Source organism: Hemicordylus capensis, chromosome 1 (genome assembly GCF_027244095.1).
Source record: "Hemicordylus capensis ecotype Gifberg chromosome 1, rHemCap1.1.pri, whole genome shotgun sequence".
Classification (NCBI taxonomy): Eukaryota; Metazoa; Chordata; class Lepidosauria; order Squamata; family Cordylidae; genus Hemicordylus; species Hemicordylus capensis.
In genome coordinates this window covers 351,936,149-351,963,760 of record NC_069657.1, presented here as the reverse complement: position 1 = coordinate 351,963,760, position 27,612 = coordinate 351,936,149, and the positions used below count along the sequence as shown (strand labels likewise).

At 42.8% G+C, this 27,612-nt stretch overlaps 1 protein-coding gene and 1 pseudogene across 1 annotated transcript in view; one reads left to right on the top strand and one right to left on the bottom strand.

The window, feature by feature from the left end:
- Positions 1–899: 899 nt before the first annotated feature.
- PEX7 (peroxisomal biogenesis factor 7) overlaps positions 900–27,612 on the bottom strand; it is a 108,082-nt gene continuing 81,369 nt past the window's right edge. Inside the window, exons 9-10 of the mRNA XM_053288763.1 lie at positions 17,937–18,036; positions 900–1,464 (exon numbers count right to left, since the gene is read on the bottom strand). Coding sequence (XP_053144738.1) covers positions 1,396–1,464; positions 17,937–18,036 — 169 coding nt within the window. The 3' untranslated portion in view covers positions 900–1,395. The remainder of the gene's footprint in view (positions 1,465–17,936; positions 18,037–27,612) is intronic.
- Positions 5,949–8,584, top strand: LOC128337218 (fas apoptotic inhibitory molecule 1-like; annotated as a pseudogene).

The window sequence follows — 27,612 nt, the reverse complement described above, 5'->3', positions numbered from 1 at the left end:
AAATGGGTTGCGTGGTAGGTCATGATGGGTGCTACCTACCACATAACCCACAAAAGAAATGAGCAAGTGGGTGATTTTTAACAAAATTTTAACCTTTTCCCCAAACCCCGGGAGGGGTTTAAAATTGCCCACTTACCCCTTTCTTTTGTAGGAACAACTAGTTGTAGTAACCAGTTACTTTTGTAGTTACTGGGGGAAAAGGGTAGGTGCTTTGTGGAATGCAGGAGCTGCATAGCAAGTGCTGCTGTAAAAATTGTGCCAAGTGCCTACTTAACATGGTACAGAAGGTAAGAGAAAAATAACAACTTTATTTATTGGCCACCCTGTAACAAGTGTTATCTGGATGGCTCAAAAAGTAAATAAAATTAAACTCATTAGGAAGTAGCATGAAGCAGATTGGAACTTGCACAAAGCTTTAAATATCCCACATTTAGGAACATAGGAAACTGCCATATACAGAGTCAGACCATTGGTCTATCTAGCTCAGTATTGTCTTCACAGACTGGCAGTGGCTTCTCCAAGGTTGTAGGCAGGAATCTCTCTCAGCAACGTACTGTATGCTTTGGTAGTTTGTTGGTTCAATAAAAAAAAATCTTGTCCTATAAAAAAAAATCTTGTCCTATCTTAGAGAAGCCAGGGAGGGAACTTGAAACCTTCTGTGCTTCCCAGAGCGGGTTCATCCCCTGAGGGCAATATCTTGCAGTGTTCACACATCGTCTCCCATTCATATGCAACCAGGGCAGACCCTGCTTAGCTAAGGGGACAAGTCATGCTTGCTACCACAAGACCAGCTCTCCACTTATTATAGAAGTGGCCAAAGTGAAAAATATGATGGGTAATTTCTTTTTTCATAATCCAACACCAAAAATGTAAGAACAGAAGAACCAGACAAAGTAGAGTTGGATAATGGCATAACATTTACTGCGTATCAACAGTAGGCACCATATTATGATACAATGTTGCTAATAAAATGTATTCATTGTGAAAGCAATGGAATGCTTTACTGATGCTACATTGTAACCTCTACATGTAAAAAGTGATGAGTAATCATATTACAATACTATTTGCATTTTTCCTTTAGCAGATATAGGCCATTGTTATGCTTAAATAATTACGTATTTACATGATTGCTTGCTATATACCCTGTATCATGGACAAAATTAAGAGTGTCTCTGCCTTCTCCATTTTTTATTCTCCCACACTGTTGCACTGCTGCCCTAACATAGCCTTTGTGAAAGAAGCCATATGAATCTGACCGTAATTGCATGTCTTCTTTTAATACATCAAATCACATTTAAAATATATCAAGGCTCTAATACACCCCATGACAGTTCTGTTCTGGGAAAGTGGAAATGATTCCTTCCAAATCTGCTGTCTTCCATGGGGAATATCCTTCTATGCAGGAACTGCCAATGAAGATGGGCTATAGATCTTCACAGTTTCATCCCAAGCGCAGTCTGCCACCTATGGAAAGCAAACAGTAAATTTTAAAGTTAGTGGTGGGTGGAGCACAGATGAAAGGAAGAAGATGTTGTAGTACTGTAAACTTTTGTAAGGGAAACCTAGATCATCTTTGGATTTGTCATGATAGAACTGGCTGCCACACAAAACAGTTGCAGCTGTGATTCTGCCTACGAATTTAGTGCAAAATCACACACTGGCATGAAGCTGGGTATGAGAAAAATGTATAAAATTAAAACAAATTTAGGGGGAAAACAGATTTCAGACCCCACAGGAAGAAACATAACACAACATTCTAATTACCTACTGCTCTAAACCCCTAAAGAAGTAAAACCAAATCAGGGTTCCTATCTTGAAGACCACAAACTCTATAGTTCCGTAGGTCATAGGCCTATTCAGATATTATGCTGGATTATTATAAAAGTTATCATTATGCAGGTATCTGTACACATGTACATGTCTGCGTGAATCTGTACACATGTTAATTTAAAGGTGAACCTGGGCACAGACCCCTGTAAATGAACACCACAGATTGGAAGTGTACTACTGTACCTGTGTTGGAAATAATGTTCAAATAACTGTACATGCATACAGATCTGTACTGTACATGCATACACCATACACTTTGCTATGTATGTAAACTGCTTAGAGAATGTTTTCATTGAAAAACAGCAGACAAATAGTAGGTGACAGACTGTGTGTTTCTTGAACACAATGTGTGAATATAACTTTTCTTCAAAAGGAAAAAAGCTACCCAACTTGGCAAAGATAAGTCTACAAAGCAATAGCTGAATATTTTGAGGAAAATTAAGACTTGTTTCTTTTCAAGGAAAAAAAATCCCTCTGAAGATGAAATGGGGTAGCTTGCTCTAGCAGCTTTTACTGACACAGACATTTCCAACAATAAGGCTCAGAGTTCAAAGAAAAGATTGAAACATTTTAAAGTAGCAGTTCAGGAATAAACAGCAGCAGAATTTGGATTCCTACAATCTTTGTCCCCATGCAGGTTTTACAGTCAGGATTGATTTAAAAGCTGCACAAAATATAGGCATATATAATTTATGTATTCCCTTAGCCCAATGAAGACATTATGCTGTATGAGTGTACATATGTCTGTACACTCATATATGTGTTTGTGTGAATGACTGTACCTGTGTTCATTTTAAAAGTGAACCTAGATACAAGCCCTTCATATGCATGGTACAGATAGGAAGTGTACTTCAGTACCTGCATTCAGCACAGGGGCGTAACTATAATAGGGCAAGGGGAGACAGTTGTCTGGGGGCCCACTGCCTTGCCCCCCCCCGGTAAGTCACATTTATTTATTTATTTATTTATTTTTACATTTTTATACCGCCTTTTGTTAAAAGACAACCCCAAGGTGGTTTACGAAAGTTAAAATGTACAATAAAAAGGCAATAAATGACTTTATTACATGACTGACTCCCCCAGCCGCGCACCCGCCTGGGCTTCCTGCAGTTGTATTCATCCTCCGTAATTGATGTGAGTGTTAAGACCTGGAGCTACCAGAACAGCACATCTTTCTCTAGTACCATTAAATGACTTGCACCGCCCACAATTTACAAAACCTTTAAAAAAATAATTTATGATGATGTTCTATTGTGGCACATAGGTGTTTATATATATATATATATATATCAAACAATGCTTTTTGTTATGACTGTTCAGCCTCATTTAAGATTTCTTTACTCCATGAGCCGAGCTTCAGTGGGTGGGGAGGCATTTTAAAATCTTGTCTCTGGGCCCACTCCAACCTTGCTACGCCCCTGATTCAGCATAACATGTTAATGACTGTACCTGTGTATAGATCTGCGTACACTGTACACTCATTGTCTGAGTGTTGAACATTACCTGTGTATGGGTCTCTTATCTTTCCAAATTAAAGACAATATCAAAATAAGTGGTCACATCATAGAAGTCAGTAAAACAGAACAGCTTAAAATCACCTCATAATGGAGACAAGAGCTCTCCTCAGGGATGCAGTGTACCCCTGAGGAAGGGATCAGGAATGCATCTGCTAGCTCTACCCCCACGATAATACACTCCTTAGCAACACCCCCAGGTGTCCCTGGGTTTGACACTTTTCTGAAAAGGACAATACTGAACCCAAGGATACTTCCTCCATGTTATTTAGAACCCTGTACATTCCCGGTTTCTAAACTACGTGGACAAAGTGTCCCTGGGTTCATCGTTGCCCCCTTAGACAAAAGCCGGACTCAGAAATGTCTGGGAGTGTGGCTAAGGAATGCATGGGCACAGGGTGGGGCTAGTTGGTACATCTTGTTCCTTCTCTGCCTGGGTACACAGTGTGTAACATGATATTCACCTGAAGGGGGGTTGTATCTCTGCACACAACTCCTTCCACCAGCCTACACAGATCCACAGAGATTCTCTGACAGAGCCCATTTCAAGCTTTCCTCTAGAAGTGAAGGGAGGGCAACCATAACGGGGTTTTGTGCTTCCCATTAAAGTCTACCAGTGCTCTTCTCCATTCCTCTTTACACTCATCTAGAAAACGATGCAAGGCATTTTATCCTGGGATCCAATTTAACTTACTCTATTGTTAATTACGTTTTGTTTGGACCATTTTAGTGTTTTATGGACTGATTTTATTGTAATGTTTCTATTCTATAATTATCTGCCTTGGATTTACACAAAAGAGAGCTGGGATAAGAGATTTTTAATAAACAACCAGGCAATGCAAGACAACCCAGAAAGCCTGCCTGAACAAATAAACAAACAAAAATTCACAAAAAATCCACGCAACTTCTTATGAGTCAACAGGGACAAATACCAGTTGACCTTCCTGAGAAGACTGTCCCATCATTTCAGAATCAATGCAGATAGAACCCTGATCGTACCCCACACTGTTCCCATGAGAAAGGACTGTGGGTTAAGTTGCTCATAGGGTTATGACTATGATTACAGATTACTAACAAGTCAGAAAATTCAAAGCAGCATCATTTGAGCCTGGAAAAGCTCAAATAAGTCTCAGAAGCAACAAATGTAGCCTCCAAAAACTTGGTAGAGGCATACTTCCAACTTGCATCTCACTATTCCTACATTACCAAAAAATGCATCTTTCAGGCCAGTTTCCTGCACATGATTTCACACTGTAACTTGGAAAAGGCAAAGAAAAAAGGGACCCACACTGTCCTGAGGAAAATGTGACACTGCTTGACTAGCTCCCCATTATTGTATGATCTGTCCTAAAGTAAACTACCATCAGTTTGAGGGAGAGGGGAAGGAGAGAGAGCAGAGTACCAGATGCATTATATTTGATAATGTAGTTAAGATTCTGCATCCAAGCCCTAAAATGAAAGAATGGATGGCTTAATCATAGCTAGATAGCAGAATGATACGCAACATATGACACAGCAAAAAAAAAAAAGTGCCAAAGAAATTAAGCCACAGCTGTAGAAGAGCTTTCCAGAAGCACAAACCAGTGTGTCTGCTTTTCAAAAATGTCCTTTTCACATATGAATCTTGCTTTTTAAATATATGCAAAATGTTGTACTCCAAAATTATCTGTCACAAATAAAATTTAAGACGTAGTTAATATAGTAAAATGTAAATGTAAGAAATGAGATTTCATAATCTATATATATATAATTCTCCTGGGTGTGCCAGGGAAAATGCGTCCCAGCAGCCCAGCAGATTGGCTGGGCTGCAGAGGTCCCTGACTGGCTGGCACACCCAGGAGGAAGAGAATTGGCCAGCTGCGAGCCATGGCCGCTGGCGGGCCCAGCCTGGCAACAGGTAGTGGCCACGGGCCCGGCCCGGCTGCGGCAAAGCGGTGGTGGGCCCAGCCAAGGGCCGAGGTGGTGAGGTGGCTGGGCGGGTGGCCGGCCCTGATACCGGGGCAGAAGGTGGGGGTGGGGGGAGAGGTGGCTGGCCTGTTGCTGGCCACAAAGATTGGCAAGCGGCAGCAGCAGGCACGGCAGGCCACGGAGGTGGCACTTGGTGTGGCGGGCCTGCCGGCGGGACAGGCCATGGTGGCGGCTCTCGGCCAGGCCAGGAGGAGCCCGTGGGAGACTGGGGTGGGAGGGAACTGGGCGGTGGGACTTTCCTGTTCGCCGCCCAGGAGGAGGAGCGGTGGCGGTGGCCTGGCAAGTAGAACTTTTTAAAATGCAGGGGGAGGGCAGGAGAGACTGGGGCAGGAGGATGAGAGGGAGGGGAGGGTGAGAGAGAGGGAGGGCAAGAGAGAGTGGGGTGGGAGGGGAGAGAGGGCAATCACTACAGCTAAGCTGCTCAGGCAACAGAATTAAGCCTCTCATCATCAACCTCGCAAGTAGGATCTAGACCCCCATCTGAAGAACCTGATAGATCCCTGTTCCTGTGCAAAAGGGAAGGATTTCCTAAAGATATCAGCATGCTATTGGAGAGGGATCTCCTGATCCAGAAGCATTTCTTGGCATGCTGCTTTGACTTTGGTGTTTCTAGTTTTGCATTTTCTCTTCATGAGCATGTTGGTCTTTATCTGGTAAATCGAGGTTTATATTTCAGCTCATTTGTGTTTTCACCTTGAACAAATTCACTGCCTTGTCTGAAAAGTCAGAAAAATAGTGGTCTGGCACCCAAATCTATTATGAGGATGGCTATTAAAATGCTGTTGCCAGTCCTAGGCTTCAGAAATACAATGGATTCTACATCTCAATGTGGGTCACACTTTCCTAAGTTGTTAAGTGGTCTTTTCCCTTTTGTGCCTTGTGAAGTGATATTGTGTCAAGCAACAAACTCACTCTTTTCAGGTTCATATATTGCCTCTTTTGTAAAGAGGGATGTCTATTGACACATCACTATGCCTTCTGTTGGGATAGTTTGTGTTCACAAATAGTCATCACCATTATTTCCTACTGACGTTTTATTTGCTATTCTCACCTAGATACACGTAGGTTTTTCCATGTCCTATCAGAATGTGAGTTAGATTGAGTTGCGTAAAATGGCGCTCTGCATATTGTAGAAACCTTGTTTGCTCTTCCTGGGATTTGATGAAATGATTCTGTTCCTGTATTTGTGTTCAGAAGCTAATGTGTGCTACTAATTAAGTTGATCACAGGTGGGAATTCCCCAGGGATTTTGCAGATGGTGTTTTATGTATTGTTTCTTTTGACAATTAAATGTTCTGGAAGAGACATATCTGCTTTCTCACTTCTGGGTATGATGCTCAGAAGGAAATCCTGCATATGCATAATAGAGCTATCAAACTATGGAAAAATCATGAATGGCTGAGGCTGAATGTATGTTGCTAATTACACTGAGTACGTACTCAATAAGATAATCTTTCTCCTTTCAGAGAAATGAAGTTAGTTTGCTTTTAAATGATTAGTTGTCATTCAGAAGCTTCTGAGATCACCCAGCATTCTGTGAGCCCATTCACATGACCAGGGAGGCGACAGGGCGGGTAGGGGGAAGCCTTCGCTCCACTTACATTCCCCCAGCCGATCAAGAGATTATTGCTGGGAGCGCTGTCCGCAGCTCGCACTGACACATGATCCCGGCAGCTGGGTTAAGGGTGCTGGGTTAAGGGCTAAGAGCTGTGCTTCAGCACTGGATTTGGCACCATAGCACCACTGGGATCCACATGGATCCCGGCAGTTCTCACAGGCAGCTGAGCCCAGTCTGGGTTGCTTAAGCCTGGACTTGGCTGCTCGCGAGAACAGCCTCTGTGTCTGTGTGTCCCCGACACCCACCGTCAACTTTGCATTGCCTGGACCAATATGAACCAAATTAGGTACAGTTGTAAGGACACATAGGAGCACCTTGACGGTGTAGTTTGTGATGATGTTATCCACCCTGATTCAAGATGGTGGATGTGTGAACTTTTCAGGTGCAAGTGGGCTAACTTGTGAACCGCCTAACTGATTTGAACCAAATTTGCTACAGCTATAAGGACACATAGGGATGCCTCCATGGCATCGTTTGTGATGATTTCATCCACCCCGATTCAAGCTGACAGACACATGAACGTTTGAGGCACAAGTGGGCTAACTTGTGGACTGTCTAACCAATTTGAACCAAATTTGGTGCAGTTGTAGTGAGCAACACATAGGGACACCTCGATGGTGTAGTTTGTTATTATGTCATCCACCGCAATTCAAGATGGCGGACATGTGAACGTTTGAGTCGCAAGTGGGCTAACTTATCTGGACCAAATTTAACTTATTTGGATCAAATTTTGCCTATTAAATTTGCAATGCCTGGACCAATGTGAACCAAATTGGGTATAGTTGTATGGATACTTAGGGATGGCTTAATGGCATAGTTTGGTGGACACGTGAATGTATGAGGTGCAAGTGGGTTAACTTATGGACCGTCTAACTGATATGAACCAAATTTGGTACAGCTGTAGTGAGTGAAACATAGGGAGACCTCAGCAGCAGCTTTAAGTGATGGCATTCACAAGATTGAATTTGAACATGGCACCACCTCAGGAAAACGTGTTATATATGTCGATGGAAAGGAAATAATGAGAAAAGAATGGATGTTCAAATTAGTGGGAAAAGAGACATTTGTTGTTGGAGCAGCCAAAACAAAGGCTACTATTAACATTGATGCAGTCAGTGGCTTTGCATATGAATATACCTTGGAAATTGATGGGAAAAGCCTCAAGAAGTACATGGAGAACAGATCAAAGACAACAAACACTTGGATAGTACATCTTGATGATACAGTTTGTAGGGTTGTATTAGAAAAAGATACAATGGATGTCTGGTGCAATGGTAAAAAAATGGAAACAGCGGGTGAATTTGTAGAAGATGGGACAGAAACACATTTCAGCATTGGAGCACTGTTGTATTAAAGCTGTTAGTAGTGGGAAGAGAAGGGAAGGAATTGTTCACACTCTCATTGTGGAGGATAGAGAAATCTCAGCAACTTTACAATAGCCTTCAGTTATTTTGACTGTTACAGCTAATCAAGATCAGGGATTTTCAATTACTGTGGTAATTGACAACTTAACATGTACTTCTTGGTACGTTTAGTTTTGCTGTGTTTAATTTTCTAGTTACTGTATATGAAATTTACTGGAGGACCAGATGAGAATGTAAAATTATGTAAAATCTCTAGCATTCCTGGTTATTTTGTAAATTATATACATATATATAATATATATTATATTAAAGAAGACTAATTTTTTTTTTTTTTAAAGAGCCCCTGGTGGTGCAGTGGTAAAACTGCCGCCCTGTAACCAGAAGGTTACAAGGTCGATCCTGACCAAGGGCTCAAGGTTGACTCAGCCTTCCATCCTTCCGAGGTTGGTAAAATGAGTACCCAGAATGTTGGGGGGCAATATGCTAAATCATTGTAAACCGCTTAGAGAGCTTCCAGCTATAGAGCGGTATATAAATGTAAGTGCTATTGCTATTGCTATAGTTTGGTTAGAGCCTTGACTGATTCTTGTTCTGTTGCCTGCCATATTTCTGTAGCTATCCCATAAATTTATGTAGCCTTCCAACTTGGTAATGACCAGAGTGCTGATCTAACTTCATCTTCCTGTACTAGAGGTTCTTGCAAATAGGGAATATCTTCTAGAGTATCTTGGATGTTGAAGTCCTTGCTGTACAGATTTTCAGTATACTCCTTCCACCTCTTTTGATCTTCTCTGAATCAGTTACTATCTGTCTTTTGGCATCCCTTAAAATACCAAATTGAGACTGGAACCTCAGAGTTCAGACATCTTTGGGAAAATTCTCCTTGTTTTTCCATGAAAAGATACTTTTATTTGTTTGTTTGTTTGTTTGTTTGTTTGTTTGTTTGTTTGTTTATTTTTCTTTCTTTCTCTATGCAAACCACTTTGGGAACTTTTGTTGAAAAGCAGTATATAAATATTTGAAAGAAAGATGAAAGAAAGAAAATGAACAGGGATAAGTGCTCTCCTGCTTATATAAATATAAAGTTCTATCTTCTATCAATATAAGATCTTATCTGAATATAAGAACCACCACTTGAAAAGTGCCTCTTTGCCCTGTGTATGCTGGTGCCGCCTGGGGCTTCTTGGGAAATGAATGAATGAACAAAGGTTAATGGTGTTCACTCACATGTTTAGACTGCCACTGCCACTTTCCCCCAAATGAGACACATTAGAAGTAGAGGCCCAATCCTTATGCAATCAACGTAGGGGTGTGCATGGAACCACGGAACTGCGGTCTGGCACTGGGGTGGGGGGTTCCTTTAAGAGCAGGGGAGGGTTTACTTACCCCTCCCGCCGCTTTCCCCCTCCGGCGCCTGTAGTTTTGTTAGTATTGGGGCGGCAGGATACCTCCCTGCCGCCCCTTCCTTCGTTTGGCTGGAAAGGGGTTCAATAAGCCTTTTGCGGATGCGCACGTCGCAGCCCAGCCTGCAGCAGCTCACCACCAGCACCGAGCTGCCGGAGAGACACAGCTGCCCGCGCACACCCAGGCTTCTTCTCCCTCCTTCTGGACTGCTCTGCCTCTCGTGCCCACTTTCTCTCCCCCGACGTGGCTGAGGCAATGGCAACGAGGAAAAACAGCAGGGCTTCCCTCCCAGGAGTGCCCTGACGACGAGGTGGCTTCTCCCGAGGTGATTCCTCCGCTTCTGCGTCGCGCTGCGCACAGCCGGCCGGAGTTCCAGCGCTACTCGCGGCAGCTGGTGCTGCTGGAGCTGGGCATGTGTGGGCAGCTGTGTCTCTCCGGCTGCTCGGTGCTGGTGGTGGGCTGCGGCGGGCTGGGCTGCGACGTGTGTGTGTGCGCGCGCAAAAGGCTTATTGAAGCCTTTCCCAGCCAAACGAGGGAAGGGGCGGCAGGAAGGTATCCTGCCGCCCCAATACTAACAAAATTACAGGCACCGGAGGGGGAAAGCGGCGGGAAGGGTAAGTAAATCCTCCCCCCGCTCTTAAAGGAACCCCCCACCCCGAATCACCCAAACCGAACAGCCCATGTCTGGACCGGTCTGGAGGCCTGTAGAATGGCCTCCGGACCGTTCTGGGCACATCACTACAATCATGTATATCCTGCCAAAAAAGCTGATGATTTAAATACATAGAGGAGATTCAAACAACTCTTTTCTTGGGCTCTCTCCCTAGTACAAGGTAGAAAAATTCTGCCTAACCTTAGAATAGCAAGGGAAACCCATGGAATGTATGTGTATTATGTTTTACATTTTTCATGTCACAACTGGGGCAGCAAGAGAGCACTGCAGTGGTAAAGGACAACCATGCACTAGGAAAGACAGATATGAACTTTCAGGAACACTCCTCTCTCTTTTTGCCTCTCCTCTTGCCCTTGAATAAAGAGGGATGACTCTAGTAGAGAATGCTTTCCTAGCCAAAAGGCCGAGATACTACACTTGATCTTAGCCAAAAGGCTGAGAAGATTATTGTGGTGGCGGGTTGGCTAGTATTATTTAGTATCATTCATTATTATTTAGTATTGGAGTACTTTAAGTTATACTTCCTGTAACTGTTGACTATTGTAACTGCTGGCTGGTTGTGGTCCGGAATAAATGAAGATGATGTGTAAAGAGAGATAGTTACAGACTAATGAATAAGTGACATCCTCCCACTAAAACCAGCTTCTCAGGAATGGTGGTTTCCCCCCTCCTGTGCTTGGCAATAAATGCAAACTCTAACCAGTTAGCTGTTCCTGATGCTCCCATTCAAAGGGGAAGTTTCAGCACCAGGACATAACAAAAGTAGCACTTGCTAACTTATGGGTTGCAACATTACTGTTGTCATGCCAACCAATCTGCTCTTACGGAATTTGACAAGTCTATTTGTAGCACATAAATTAAGCCTTTACCCACAAAAGCAAAGAATATGAATTCCATAAATCTGACAAAGCCTTTCCTTCATCTGAAATTCAGTTTAACTAAACGGAAAGTCATTCTATATTTTATTAAAACATTTATCTTTGTCCATACTGGACCACCAACAGAATTAAAGCCTGTAACCATTCATTATCATTAGTTTTCAATGATCTGATTTACTTCTCCTACAGGTCCCCAACTGGATATTTATTGTTATAGTAGGACCTAAATAGTAAGGCTATTTAGACCTTTACCAGAACCCTAGAGTAATCTATTCAGTCTTCTGAAATTACCTGGATGATACATTGTCTTATCGTTGCTTAAAAAGAAACAAAAATCTTGTACAATAATAATACCTGTTGAACTTACAAGTGCCAAGAACATCATAACCCAAGTGACTATGGTCCTAAATATATTTAAACATAATTTTTACTGGTTGTGATAGGATTTAATCATGAACAAGTGGATTTAGGATGGTACCAAAAAGTGAGTAATAAAAAGGGCCAGATTTTATCCAATAAAAATAGTGATTGCATGCTTTTCAACATATATTAGTGGTGGATTTTTAAACCAACAACAAACAAATTAGCAATGCAATAACTTTTCAAACCAATTACTTGGAGAAGTTTTTATCATGAACATACAAAGCTTCAGTCTATAGGTCCTCCTAGCTTTTGTCTGCACTAAGTGGCAGTGCTCTTGTGTTTCCAAGTGGGAAAAAGGGGGACAGCACTAAGAAAAAACATGAGAGGTAAAGGCTCAAAGAAGATATATTCATCTAAAAGTACAGAAAGTACTACTCAATAAATGTATTTTTGTTTAGAATTCAGGTTTGAGGTTTTTGCCTCCTTTTCTCCAGGGCACAGGGGTAATTTCCAGTCTTTTCTAGAGATTCCAAGAACTGAAGCTGTGTGCAAAGCATGAACTCTACCACTGTGTTAAAGTCCTACTTACCATTTCATTGTGAACACACGGAAATGAACAATTTATTTCTTTAAAATGAATATGAAGGTAGCTATCCTGAAGAGAAAATATCCTAGGAAAGATCACCCCCCCCCTTTTAACAAGATGGCTGGTAAATTATGCCAAAAGTTAAAATGTACTATGATTTGTCATTACCTACTAAAAGATACTATTCGAAGCTCTGGTAGAAATAATTCAGAATTTTTGAAAGCTCTGATTAACAGTTCATAAAAGCTAAATGATGATTGTCAGTTTCATGGACAAGGCCCATCTAGGCCCCAGTTTTCTTGTGTCTCCATCAAATCATGAGGTTTTATTTATTTATTTATTTGATTTCTATGCCGCCCTTCCAAAAGTGGCTCAGGGTGGTTTTCACAGAGAAATAATAAATAAATAAGATGGTTGCATATTTTACTTGTCCAAGTCTGACACTCTTCTTGATTGCAGCTATCAGTGGCTCATTCAAATTTATCCCTGCTGCAAAAGGTGATGTGCAGAACTAGTTCTACATATGATATATGGATAGTGATCTAAACGGATATAACAGACGATGACTGGAGGTATTTAGACAGCCAATATGAAGGCAACTAAAAGTGTGCTGTTTAGCTGGTGTCGACTCCTGACGACCACAGAGCCCTGTGGTTGTCTTTGGTAGAATAGCCACCTAACGGTGCAGTAGGGAAGCAACCTGCCTAGAGAGCAAAAGGCTGTTGGTTAGAATGTTTTCCAGAATATGGGAAACTCCTATATCGGGCAGCAGGGATATAGGAAGGTGCTGAAAGGCATCATCTCATACTGCCCAAGAAGGCAATGGTAAACCCCTTTTGTATTCTACCAAAGACAATCACAGGGATCTGTGGTCACCAGGAGTCGACACCAACTCAATGGCACAACCTTTTATGAAGGCAACTCCTGCATATCTAAAACATGGCATTTTAGAAAACTTGTATAGAAACTAGTTGGTACCTACTAACCATTCAAGGTCTCAGCTGCATTCAACATCAATTGCTCTGTCATGCTGGATAAGTGTAGAGTTGCCCTCTCCGAGGGAGGCACACACAGTTGCTGGGACATATGGCTACTGCAAGCAGCATTTGCAGTAACAGAACTAGTAAGCAGTCCACTTTGGGGGACAAGAGTTGGGGTCTTGCCCCTTCTCCCTCAATATCTCTCAAAGCAACCCTCCAGGAAAGCATGTTGCTGCTAGGGCTGCAATCCTGCTCCATTAAGATTAGTGGACGTTTTGCCATTGATTGCTGTAGGGACAGGATATTATTCTAAGGCACCTAACCCAAAACTCAATTTTAAATTCCAAAATGCTAGTCAATAGTATCCTTTGAAAACTGCAACACTTGTGCAATTGCAAGTGTCTGATCTCAGAGCTTTGAAATATAATTTTTGTTCTTACCTTAACGGCCATTACCAAAAAATTTAAGCACTGCAATTTAGAAACTGAAATGGAGTTCATACTTCACAGAACTTTTACAAGAGCATGTTTTCTTTTCCTTCCCAGTGTCTAATCCTGCTTTCTTTCAAACAGCTATAGAAAAAGCCTTGCTCAACATAAACCATTCATTTATGTACAGTAGCCAATGCTCTCTGTAGCGTAGAGTAGACCTGATAACTAGGAGCAGAACTGAAGAAAGGGTTCCCAGGACTTTTCATATCTTGTGCTCACATTTGCATTGAACATTATGCGGCCTTATTACTAGAGCAGTCCTAAAATGCCACAATTTCAAGCTCTTTATGATGAGCAAAGAAATATTTCTTCGTTTCTTTAAAATAACATTATTCATTTTCAAAGAGGTAAATCTGGCCACTGAAGCAAGAGCTGGACTGTTCAACCATATTATTTAATGCATACTAGATTCCATTCAAATGTTAAAAAGATGTCTCCAAACAGCAGCAAACACAAAACATCTTAGAGGAAAATTCAATATCTAGAAATATGGTTACATCAAATATGCTGCTTAGTGTGGTTTCCCTATTTTATTGAAAGCTAAAAGTAGTAGCAAGACTGGCCCCCAAGGGAATCCATCTTGTGCACTTACTATATTTTCATAATTTAATCTGAATTAGTTTGGGTTTCTGAAGAAATCGGAGTTTGTGGTAAGGACCAAAATGATAGAGAAAAGGGAGCTGAAGGTGAGCTACAACAGCTGGGAGAGCAGTAAGGACAAAAAGGAACAATGAGTTATTTAAATCACAGAAACCTTATCCCTACAATCCTGAATCTCTACACAAAGCCATACACAATTTCAACAAATACAGTGGCTGTCATCTAGAGTAACCTACCACAAGTGCACCAAGAAAATGCATCTGAGCTACGGAGCGCTTCTCCACTACCACTACTGTCACATGTGCAGCGAGGGAGTGAATTTCAGCAGTTTGCCCTGCCCGTGGAAGTGACCTCTGTCACTCAAAAATATGTCCCTGAAGGCTGCACAACCATCAAACAGAGGGTGGCATAATCTCAGAGGTGACACAAACTGTCAAACTTGGCTCCAGCTAGGGGAGCTCTCCACAGTGCAGATGCATCTTCCCTGAGCACCACCGGTAGATTGCTCTGGATATCAGCCAGTGATTATGTGCAAATGCACAAGCTACAGAAAAATCTTTTTTTAAAACTTAATTTTGAGCCAATATTTTTTTAAACAGTTGAATTGTTTTTATCCTATGAAATTGTTTTAACTTTTTATTCTGTGAAATGGTTTTAATTGTTTTTACTCTATTGTTTTAAGCTGTGTACACCGCCTAGAGATATATATATCAGGCAGAATATAAATATGGTAGATGAATGAATGAGCACAGTATGGAGATGCATATAATCATTATAATGCAAAATCCTAATCCAGTATTGCCATGAGGTACACTCATGGAAAGTTAAGTACAATTAAATTCCATTGAGATTAATGGGGCTAAGGTTAGCACATAAGTATTGTGAATAGCGTTTTATCTGATATCAGTTAATATATATGGCCTAAGTTTTAAACTGCCCCAAGCTTTTCCTTTTGTATAGTCACTTTTTTTTTTTTTTGCTTTTGTAATTTACAAGTTGCTCTAAAGGACTGCTACAATTATGAAGAGTTTGGGCTATGTAAACATACATAAATATAGCAGAGACTGATTTAGAGATTATATAAAGGTTTACCTTTGTTCTTATTGTTAAAAAAAACTCCTCTGGTTAGAAGAAAACCTTTCCTGACTGATTTAAAGACAGATTACTGAGTGTTCTTGATGGATTTTTTTTTATTTTTTGGAAAGGCATATTTTAGGCATAAGAGCAATAAAGTGTATTAACTAGTTCTTTTGTTCTTTTTTTAGTTCTAAAAGTCTTAGTTCTAAAAACTAAAAGTTTCATTTTAGTTTAGAAATTAGTTAAAATTCCCCTGCCAACTGCTGGAAGGTCTTCCGCATGTGTGATGGCATCGTTTCTACAGCGAGCACTGCTTTGCTGGGAATGATCATCAGTGTTGCTCCGAGGAGTACCCATCACAGTGCTGCTGTATTAAGACAGGATACCTAGATTATTGTGAAGCCAACAATTCCTTCCAAAAATTGTAACTTCTCTGAGAGCAGAGATCATTTTTCAAAGGCCAAAGAGCTGAACTTGTACTGAGGCTGCTGAAATAATGGAGGACGACAGGACAAATCTGACTTGTTTTCTTTTGATCAGCCCTCAGAGAAAGAACAGGCCCTTCCAATTATTTCCAGCTCTTACCGAAAATGCTATCAAAGAAAAAAGAAAGGAGCCCACCAAAAGCTCTTTCAGCTAAAGAAAAAGTATGAGTACACTAGGCAGGAACAAATACACACACCTTGGCCAGCTCACGAGGCTGACTGAGGCCAGTTGCTTTGGGTGGTGGATGGGTGGGTAAGGGAGGTAAGGCACCTGAGCCCACTGGTCTCTAGTCATGGCTGGCCAGCTCTGCCCAGTCACTCCCTTAACTGGCAGTGCGACAGTAGTGCAAAATCACCATGCCTCCTTTCTGCTATTTTAAGAAGAGAGCGAGGATGTGGAAGAATGGAAGAGAAAAGGGTGTAATTCAGAGTTCTGAGGAAACAGAAGCACTAGTGTGCCACCAGACAAGGAGTCCACTTTGTATGGCAAGGCAAGAAGTGGTTGGGGGTGGAGCGGGGCACCACCTTGCTGTGCCACCTCAGGCCCTGGGGAAGCTTGGCCTGGCCATAACACCTTGAGCTGGGTCTCACGATTAGTGAGACCTGGTTTAGAAGGGTGAGCAGGGAGGGAGCCCTGGGCGGCCGGATCGACTGCCCGCACGATTGCCGGCTCCGTGACGGAGCTGGCGGGGGCTGGGGGAGAGCGGGGGCTGATTGGTCCCTGGAAGCTCCTGCATGCCCTGTGTGAGCGCGCAGGGCGTGCTGGCGAGACCCTCGGAGCTTCCCCCCCCCCAAAAAGGCAGCTTTTTTCTCCCCTCTGGGGGTCTCCTTGTGAGTAGCCGCGCTGCAGCTACTCATGATCTTTAAAACCCTCGCTCTGCAAACCCATTTTTATGGGAGGGGTACTCAGGCCGGTTACCTGCCTAGGAACCACCGGGCTCGCAGCTCAACCCAGTGGTTCACACGATGGGGCGAAATCGAGCTAGCCTCCGCTAGCCCAATTTTGCCCCATCGTGTTAATAGCCTCATAGTCTTCTTTCTTCCTCTTCATAGGGGAAAACACCTGAGTTCATTTATCTTAATATCATCCATCAATCCCCTACCTAAGGGAGAAGTCATAATATATGAATGATCAAAATAATAAACAGCATCTTTGAAAAAGGCACCTATATGGAGATTTCAAAAACATGCAGTTTTATTTAGATTTTTAAAATGAAGATTGAATTAAAGTGAGATCACTGATCCACTAAAATCTAATTTGATGGTAGCCTTAATTTACAGTGTTCTTACTGGTTTGATTCAGAACTCTTCTCCAAGTAAATGCTACATGTGATGGTGGACCCATAGCACAACTTCCTGCCCCACCCCATGTGTTCACCTGCCTACCTCAGGCCTATCATATTATATGTGTTCATGTAATGTTTGCAAACAACTTGGCTGACTTCTGGGCTGTATGCCGTGATGTCTGGCAGGCAAAGAGACAGGTTAGGTGTACTTGGTGGGTGGAATTTATCAGGAAGAATATTGTCCAAATTGGTACACTGTAACCATTTAATGTGAGGGTCAGCCTTCAGAAAATCTTGATCTATGAACTCTGAAATTGTGCATAGAAAAAAGGAAGCTGGCTCATACCAAGTCAGACCATTGGTCCATCTAGCTCAGTATTGTCTGCACAGACTGGCTTCTCCAAGGATGCAGGCAGGAGTCTCTCTCAGCCCTCTCTGGAGATGCCAGGGAGGGAACTTGAAACCTTTTGCATACACGCATGCATTCAAATGCAAATGAGGGTGGATCCTGATTAGCAAAGGGGACAATTCATGCTTGTTACAACAAGACCAGCTCTCCTGGTCTTTATTTAGAGTTCTTTTTTTAAAAACTGCTTGTGTTCGGTTATTCAGCATTTTTGAAAATATGATACTGTTCTTTATCTGTTCATATCTAGCTGTACATAACCCCATTGATGCTGTCAGCTCTTAACAATGTATACCTTCACAAGTACATTTACATTAGAAGATTTCAGCCATGCCCTTTCCAATACAATATAGTCGGTAGTTCAACTATGCTTCCACCCTCATAAGAGGAAATTGAGCTTCCTTTTATCTTACTTGACCAGGCTGGTGCAAGCTTAAATCCAGGCCACAAGTAAACTCTGTATGATGTTCCACAGTCTCAAGTAGAGGGTCGGGCTTGGAGAAATCCCAGAATCTATAGATGGAAACAAGAACACAATTATGGTAATTGAAAGGCCATTTTAAAAAAATGTATTGCTGGATTACAGATATGCTTGGAGCTGCCAGACGCTTTTAAAAACTAAACTCATCCACTTTAAAAATGCAATTAATTCTATTGCCACAAGTCTCTTGGCTCATCTACATAAATAAGTACTTCATTAAGAAAGCATCTCCTTTAGCCCAGTATGGAAATTTAGATCAACCGAGCTGGCATGATGATCTCCCATTGGGACAATCTGCAAAACAGTAATCTGAAGCTTCTTTATTTAATAAGAACAACATTACAATATATAAAGTGCCTTATACCAAGTCAGACCATCCTTATACCAGTTTGCTCTGATTGGCAGCAGCTCTCCAACGGCTGAAACAGAACCTTTCTACCTAAAATCCTTTTTAACAGGAGATTCCAATTGTTCAGTGGGACCTGCTATACATGAAGCATTTGTACTTTCAGAGCTGTAGCTGCTCCCCATGTTGTACCAGTGGTCTCAAACTGGCAAAATAATTCAAGAATGGGCAACAGGGAAGTAGATAAATTTGTGTACATGATAAATAAGAATTAGAGGTGTACTCAAAATGTGGTTTGGTGTCTGAATCGTGGGCACATTCCTTTAAAAACAAGGGCTTACACAGCCCATTTAAAGCAGAGGAGAGCAGGTCCATACCTGCTCCTTCTCCGATCACCGCCATCCTGACGCTCCCCCAGCTATGCCTGTGCACCAGCAGGGCATCTCCCAGCTGCCCCTGCATGACGCCGGAAGGCCCGGAACACAGGGGCAGCTGGTAGATGCCCCACTGACACACAGGGATAGCTGGAGGAAGTGTCGAGATGACAGCAATGGTGGAGATCAGAGGAGAAGCAGGTATGAACCTGCTTTCCTCCACTCTAACGGGGCTGTTTAAGTCCTCATTTTAAAAGGGATGTGCCCACTATTCCAACGCCAAATCGCGTTTCGGCACAGCCCTAATAAGAATATCAACCTCTGGATCCTAAAGTTTAGGGTGTCCTTAGTACCTTAGATTACTGGAAGCAGACAACAACATGGAATTAAATACTCTTTATGAGTTTTAAGTTATGCTATTGGCAAGAGCTACATATCCCATAGCTCAGGGATCCTCAACGTTGGGCCCCCAGATGTTCTTGGACTTCAACTCCCATTATCCCCAGCCAAAGGCCACTGGGCCTGGGGATTATGGGAGTTGAAGTCCAAGAACATCTGGGGGCCCAACATTGAGGATCCCTGCCATAGCTCTTTGCTGCTTCTGACTATTATATCTCCAACACTGAAATTTCAATGAGTAAATCAACTAGCTTAATATTCTGTGAGACAGCTTCCAAATATTTTTATTCTTGCTGATACAAGTGACAACTCCATAGCTAACCAAAGAAATTTCAGAAGGCACAAACCATGAATGACCCTAGAGCAGGTCTGCTCAATTTAGGCCCTCCATCTGTTTTTGGACTACAACTCCCATAATCCCCAACCACAGTGGGCAATAGTCAGAGATTATGGGAATTGTAGGCCAACATCTGTAAGAGGGCCAGTTGAGCAGCCCTGCTCTAGAGGAAGGTGCTCCATGGTCTCTCTGTATCAACTATTATCTCCTGTTAAATGATGCATCAAAACATGGGGCAGCCGCCAACCAAAAAATGTTTCAGATTTCCAAGACCTCAAATTGGAGTCCCTGTGATTCAACGACTTACTTCCACTTAAGACCTGTACAGAACCTAGTCAGTTTAGAGATCATTTTTTAAATTAACGTGCTACTAATCGAACTTCTGACCTTCATCTCTGACTGGGAGAACAAAATAAGAACTGCTTTCTAAAAGGTACAAAACACACTAAACCTGATATCGTGTGTGTATGTGTGTGTGCACACAAATGACATATGGTTTAAATTCTTTACTTTTATTTCTTTATTAAGCCATCCCTATATGTTCTTCTATATAATGTGCTTATGTAATACTGTGTGTGTGTGTGTGTGTGTGTGTGTGTGTGTGTGTGTGTGTGTGTGTGTGTGTGTGTATATGACAGGGCAACATGGAATTTGGGACCCATCATTTGCTGATGAATTGCAAAGTGGTAAAGATAGGGCATTTGTAGAGCAGGTACTAAACCCCTGTCCTACCTGCTGTTTTTCCTCCACTTCTTTGACTGGCACATTTCTCCATCTGGCCAACAAACATACTTCAGGTGGGGGAGGATTAAGCAGTCTGCCCCCACCCCCATCACCTTTCCTCTGCAAATGCTCCAAACACCAAATTGCACATTGTTGGCAAACACCAAATCGGGAACGTCATGTTTGCCACCAAAACACATAGTTCCAGATTCAATTATATTGCATTTGATAAAGTTCCGGAGAAAGAGAGCCCCACACTTGTTCAGGAATAAGGCTAAGAAGAACTGGAAAGCTGAGAGATAGAATCTGGTTATTTAAGGGATCCATCAAGTCTGGAGCCTACTCACTGAATGAGTCTCCAGAGATTCCACCCAGCCCACTAGGCAGCCATATCTCCACACTGTTGCTGCTTAACTCTTGGGAATAGCTTTTTAGAGCGCTGGCTGTAGGGAGGAAGAGGGGCTGAGGAAATTGCTTCCATGAATGTTGTTAGTTTGGATGCTACCCAATGAGACGAAAGTGTGTGCTAAAATATTTGATCAAAGTATCAATGGATTTAGGACCTCCAATATTAATTATGTACATGTGTGAATGTTGCTGCTACTGAATTATATTTCTAAAAGGAACACACTGTAGTATTACAAATATGTAATACATATGGAAGTATTACATATGGAAGCATGGCACTAATATATGGGATAGTTAAGATGGAACAGATTCAGAAATGATTGGCAAACAAATTTGTGTGTGTTCAGTTCTCAAAAGCAAACTCAGCAAAGAATATAAAAGAGAGATGCATTTTGACAACTTATTATGTAAACAGTAGTTGCAGGTGAAAATTTATTAACATATAAATCTTAAAATTAATCTTTTTAATTACCCAGTAAAATACATTTCTGGAAATCTAATTTTTCAGTTAGGGAAAGTAAATTACATTAGCTTACTATGTATATGGCTGGCCCATGAAATTTTGGAATGGGGCAGAAAATCCAAATGGTGTCCCTTGCTGTAAAAATATAATTGACAATTTGCCACTTCCTCCTGGAGCCCAGCATCTGTTGCTGATGGTGGCACCTCCTTCTATTTAATTTTAGGACTGGCCTTTTAAAAGTAGTTTCATTGGTTATATAACTAGTATTAAGACTCCTACCTCTCAGTAATAAGCCTTTATTAATTAATTCCTAATATTCTATGCAGTTAGCATTTGACTGTGGGTCTTCTCTGAAATTTAAAATAAGTAATTTCATTACTGTATATACAAGTCCTAGCAAACAACTCTTCCTCACCAGTACTCATGCACCAAAGCACATCACCTTAGCAAACTGCATGGGCAAACGTAAGGATGAACCAGGCTTCTCCTCTGTGTCAATGAGCTCTGTGGAAACAAGCTCTCTCTTCTGTTCCTCTAGTACTAGGAAACTCTAAAGAGGGCTGTTGCCATAGTACATCCATTGTGTAGCTGGCATTCTGGTCAGATAATTTTGCTGAGAAATTAATGAAGACAGCTTAAACAAACTAATTCAGTAACCTCTAGTGTTTGCTGTATGCCTGAATTACATTGCATTTTGCATAAATTGATGCTCCACTCCCCTTCTTGATTACCACTCCAGTGGCAAAACCAGCTGTGCAAATTGTAGGAGAGGGGGAATATGTCCCTTTATAAGAACACTGCCTATATGTGGGGGGAGGGGAAGAGAGAGACACAGAGAAAGAGAAAGAAAAAGGAGGAAAATAGAGGGGGAAGGAGGATAAAGTTTGGTTGCAGTAGAAATCTGCGGGATATAGTGTGATGTGAAGGTAACTTCAGGTAACGTGAAGTCAAGTTAAATTTCTTCTCACCTGTTTCCCAGTTGTTATTAATGGGATATCTCAGTATCTTTGGGTACTCTGATGATATTCAGAGCTTAATGTTTTGCTGCTGAATACCAGATCATTGAATAAGAAACATCATTCATTCATGATCTTATTCTTAATTAAAACATTGACCTGGTATTTGTGATGGAGACCTGATTGGATTAGTTGAGGGGAGTAAATAAATACCTCTCAGCTGTCTCCTCCAGGTTTTCAGAGCCTGCATCAGGCCCTGGGAGGTGGGGTTGCAATCATCTGTTATGAGCCCTTCCCCCTGTCCAGGACATTGCTACAGTAATGCCTGCTGGTGCATGTGGACCACCAACCTCAACCTTTTGGTTACTGTGCACTGCACTCTGTCCTTTTTTCTTTTTTTTTTAAGAGCCTGCATGTGTGCAGAAAAAACTCAGGGGAAGACAGCTAGGAAATGGCTTCAAAAGAGTAAAGTTTGGTTGCCTTTTTTTCTTTTAAGTAATAAAGGAGGAAAAATAAGTTAATATAATAATGAGAATGATGCATCGTTGCAGCATCAGTGTTCTCAGTTCTCAATTCTCAGAACAGGAATTGTAGGTATCAAGTGAGTGGAACATCTCAACATTGCAGTTTTTGAGCCACATGGCAGAAACGGTTATGGTACACCAACAGTTTAAGCTGTCACCCTAAACCCCTACCTAGGTGCCCAGTTAGACAATCTCAGAATTAAGTATTTGTGTCTGATGCTGGACCTTCAAGATAGGATGGAAATTCGGATAGAGTACTGTCCACACCACTGCACCTCAGCCTCCCCTTCCTGAGATGGTGATCTGGAGGTGAGGGAGACTGTGTAAGCTCCATTATCTTGGGAATGGACTGCATCCTCTTCTCTTGTTGCAGGGGTGGTGGGATAATTAAGATGGTTCACTTCCATCAGTTTATCAATCCAGATTGCCCTTGAGCAGTAACCAGAAACAAGGACTGGTAAGACTGTTGACACCCTGGTAAATCTGTGGTAGTGAGTCTAATTGGGCTGTTGATGCCATCTCTCATAAGAACAGCCCTGCTGGATCAGGCCCAAGGCCCATCTAGTCCAGCATCCTGTTTCGCACAGTGGCCCACCAGATGCCGCTGGAAGCCACAGACAGGAGTTGAGGGTGTGCCCTCTCTCCTGCCATTACTCCCCTGCAACTGATACTCAGAGGCATCCTGCCTTTGAGGCTGGAGGTGGCCCACAGCCCTCCGACTAGTAGCCATTGATAGACCTCTCCTCCATGAAGTCATCCAAACCCCTCTTAAAGCCATCCAGGCTGTTGGCTGGCACCACATCCTGTGGCAGAGAGTTCCACAAGTGGATCACACGTTGTGTGAAAAAGTATTTCCGTTTGTTGGTCCTAGACCTCCTGGCAATCAATTTCATGGAGTGACCCCTGGTTCTAGTGTTGTGTGAGAGGGAAAAGAATCTCTTTCTCTCCACTTTCTCCACACCATGCATGACCTTATAGACCTCTATCATGTCTCCCCGCAGTCGTCTTTTTTCTAAACTAAAAAGCCCCAGGTGTTGTAGTCTTGCCTCATAAGAAAGGTGCTCTAGGCCCCTGGTCATCTTGGTTGCCCTCTTCTGTACCTTCTCCAGTTCAACAATGTCCTTTTTAAGATGTGGTGACCAGAATTGTACGCAGTACTCCAAGTGTGGTCGCACCATAGTTTTGTATAAGGACATTATAATGTTAGCCGTTTTATTTTCAATCCCCTTCCTAATGATCCCTAGCATGGAATTGGCCTTTTTCACAGCTGCCACACATTTAGTCGACACTTTCAACGAGCTGTCCACCACGACCCCAAGATCCCTCTTCTGCTCTGTCACCGACAGCTCAGATCCCATCAGCATATACTTGAAGTTGGGGGTTTTCGTCCCAATGTGCATCACTTTACACTTGCTAACATTGAACCGCATTTGCCATTTTGTCGCCCACTCCTCCAGTTTGGAGAGATCCTTTAGGAGCTGCTCACAATCCGTTTTGGATTTCACTACCCGGAAGAGTTTAGTATCATCTGCAAATTTTGCCACATCGCTGCTTACTAGATCATTTATGAATAAATTAAAAAGCACCGGTCCCAGTACAGATCCCTCGGGGACCCCACTTCTTACTTCTCTCCATTGTGAAAACTCTCCATTTATACCTACCCTCTGTTTCCTGTCTTTCAACCAGTTAGCAATCCACACATGTACTTGTCCCCTTATCCCATGACCGCTAAGTTTCCTCAGGAGTCGTTGATGAGGAACTTTGTCAAAAGCTTTTTGGAAGTCCAGGTAGACTATGTCAACTGGATCACCTTGATCCACACACTTGTTGACACTCTCAAAGAAGTCCAAAAGGTTGGTGAGGCAAGATTTACCTTTGCGGAAGCCATACTGGCTCACTCCCAGCAGTGCCTGTTCTTCTAGGTGCTTTACAATTTTATCCTTGAGGATGCTTTCCATCAATTTTCCTGGAACGGACGTTAGGCTAACTGGCCTGTAATCTCCCGGATCACCCCTGGATCCCTTCTTGAAAATCGGTGTTACATTTGCTACTCTCCAGTCCTCTGGTACAGAGCCCGATTTCAGGGATAAGTTAAATATTTTAGCAAGGAGGTCAACAATTTCACATTTGAGTTCTTTGAGGACTCTTGGATGGATGCCATCCGGCCCTGGTGATTTGTTAGCTTTCAGTTTTTCGAGACAGTTTATCATCCCTTGTCACTTCTATCTGACTCAGCTCTCTAGCCTCCATCCCTAAAAAGCCTGGTTCAGGAACAGGTATATGCTCACTATCCTCTGCCGTGAAGACAGATGCAAAGAACTCATTCAGTTTCTCTGCAACCTCCATATCCTCCTGAATAATAATTTCACTCCCTCATTGTCTAATGGTCCAACTGCCTCCCTGGCAGGTTTCCTGCTTCTGATGTACTTAAAGAAGTTTTTGTTATTCCGCTTGATGCTTTTAGCTAAATGTTCCTCAAACTTTCTTTTTGCCTCCCTTATGGTCACCTTGCATTTCTTTTGCCAGAGTTTGTGTTCCTTTCTGTTCTCTTCGTTTGGACAGGCCTTCCAATTTCGGAAGGAAGTCTTCTTCCCTTTTATGGCTTCCTTGACGGTACCAGTTAGCCATGCTGGCATCCTCCTGGACTTAGTGGTACCTTTCCTCCTTTGGGGTATACAATCTAACTGGGCTTCTAGTATTGTGGTTTTGAGTAAACTCCATGCACTCTGGAGCGAAGTGACTCTCCTGATTTTCCCCCTCAGCTTTCTTTTCACCATACTTCTCATTTTGGAGAAGTTTCCTCTTCTGAAATTCAAAATGTCTGTGTTAGACATCCTTGGTGATTCTCTCCCCACATGTATGCTAAATTTGATGGCACTGTGGTCACTGTTCCCTAAAGGGTCGATGACACTGACGTCATGCACCAGGTCCTGGGTGTCACTCAGAATTAGATCCAAGGTCGCCTTCTCTCTGGTTGGTTCCATGACCAACTGTTCTAGGGCACAGTCATTTAGCGTATCTAGAAATTTGACCTCTTTGTCCTGACTTGAATGTGAATTTACCCAGTCTATGTGTGGGTAATTGAAATCACCCATAATTACAGCCCTGCCTCTCCTTGACGCCTCCCTGATTTCCTCCTGCAACTCCCAGTCACTGTCAGCATTATGATCTGGAGGGCGATAGCACCTCCCCTTTCCAGCCTTGTATTGTCACCCACAGGGTTTCTGTGGAGGACTCCAGTCCACCTAGGTTTTCTAGCTGGTTAGATTCTATCCCTTCTTTAACATACAGTGCTACCCCTCCTCCAAGGCGCCCCTCCCTGTCCTTTCTATAGAGTTTATACCCAGGGATAACAGTGTCCCACTGTTTCTCACTGTTCCACCATGTTTCTCTTATGCCCACTATATCTATTTCTGCGTTAGCAACCAAGCACTCCAGCTCACCCATTTTGGCTCGGAGGCTTCTGGCATTGGCGTATAAGCATCTATACATTGAATCTCTCCCCTGATGTATGCTATTCTTTTGACTCTTTGACCTGCTGGCACAGGCTCCCGTCTGCTCTTTATGCAGTTCTGCTCTGTCCCCTTCTGTTTTATCTGAAGTCTTTGCAGCCTCACACTTTAAAGGATGGCTTTTGCCAAATGGGATACTGCCCAGCTCCCATCGGCTGTTCCCCAGGTGTAGTTTTAAAAGCTGCTTTGCAACCTTTTTGATTTTAAGCGCCAGCAGTCTGGTTCCATCTTGGTTCAAGTGCAGCCCGTCCCTTTTTGTACAGGCCTTGCTTGCCCCAAAATGTGTCCCAGTGCCTAACAAATCTAAACCCCTCCTCCTGGCACCAACGTCTCATCCACGCATTGAAACCCCTCAGCTCTGCCTGTCTCACTGTACTTGCGCGTGGAACAGGTAGCATTTCTGAGAATGCTACCTTGGGGGTCCTGGACTTCAAAATGCTACCTATCAGCCTAAATTTGGCTTCCAGGACCTCCCGACTGCATTTCCCCACATTGTTGGTGCCGACGTTCACCACGACAGCTGTCTCCTCCCCAGCACTGCCTAGGAGTCTGTCTAGACGCTGCGTAATGTCCGCAACCTTCACACCAGGCAGGCAAGTCACCATGCGGTCAACACGCAGGTCACAAACCCATCTCTCTTTTCTTCTAATGATCGAATCACCAACTACAAGGAGGCCCCCACCCCCCAGAGGAGTATCCCCTGTGCGAGAGGATATGTCTCCTAACCACCCTCTGTTTACTGGTGGAGTCCTATGGTTTATCTCAGAGTTTAGGGTGATGAAGCAACTCAGATGACAGCTACAGCAACACTGGAGGAAGACTCATGGTGACTCCAGCCTGGTTACATAGACTAGAACCCATATTAGGGACTACTCCATAGCAGAGATGGTAGTATTTCTTTCCTTTGACACCACTGCAACCACACAGTATAAGCCAGTGAAGCCATTCGGAGTGCCCAAGACTTTGCTACATTCAGTCCCTGAGAAAATAGGGATCTCCACTGTGATCAGTTTGCTTGTCACTTCATGGATGAAGTTGCTCACATTCATTCTTTGACTCCGGGGTTCTTGTAGTAGATGATAATTGCAATCTTATCCTGTTACGGATTTATTTCAGCTGCTGCAGTCCAGGGTTGTGTGAACAGAGTTCTCTATGATGCAAGAGACACATCATGCACTCTTGACCCTTAGCCACCTTGGCTATTTAAAGCTGTCCGAAGGGATGGCTGGGTGGTTGGAGGAGTTTACTCCATTGAATACTCCATTGAGGAAGGGTAGAATAACATTGTGGCTCAAGGATGTGGTCATGAGACCTCTTCTGAAGAAACCCTCCCTTGTTTCCTCCAATCTGGCTGATTTCTAAATGCCTTTTTGTGGGCAAGGTGATTGAGCAGGTGATTCTGTTCCAGCTGTAGGGAATCCTGAATGATACAGCCTTTTTAAACCCTTTTTAGTCTGGCTTCCTCCCTGGATGTGGAACTGAAACTGCCTTGGTCATCCTAGTGGGTGACCATGTTGGGAACTGGACAAGGGAATGCATACCGGTTGATTCTGCTAAACTGTTCAA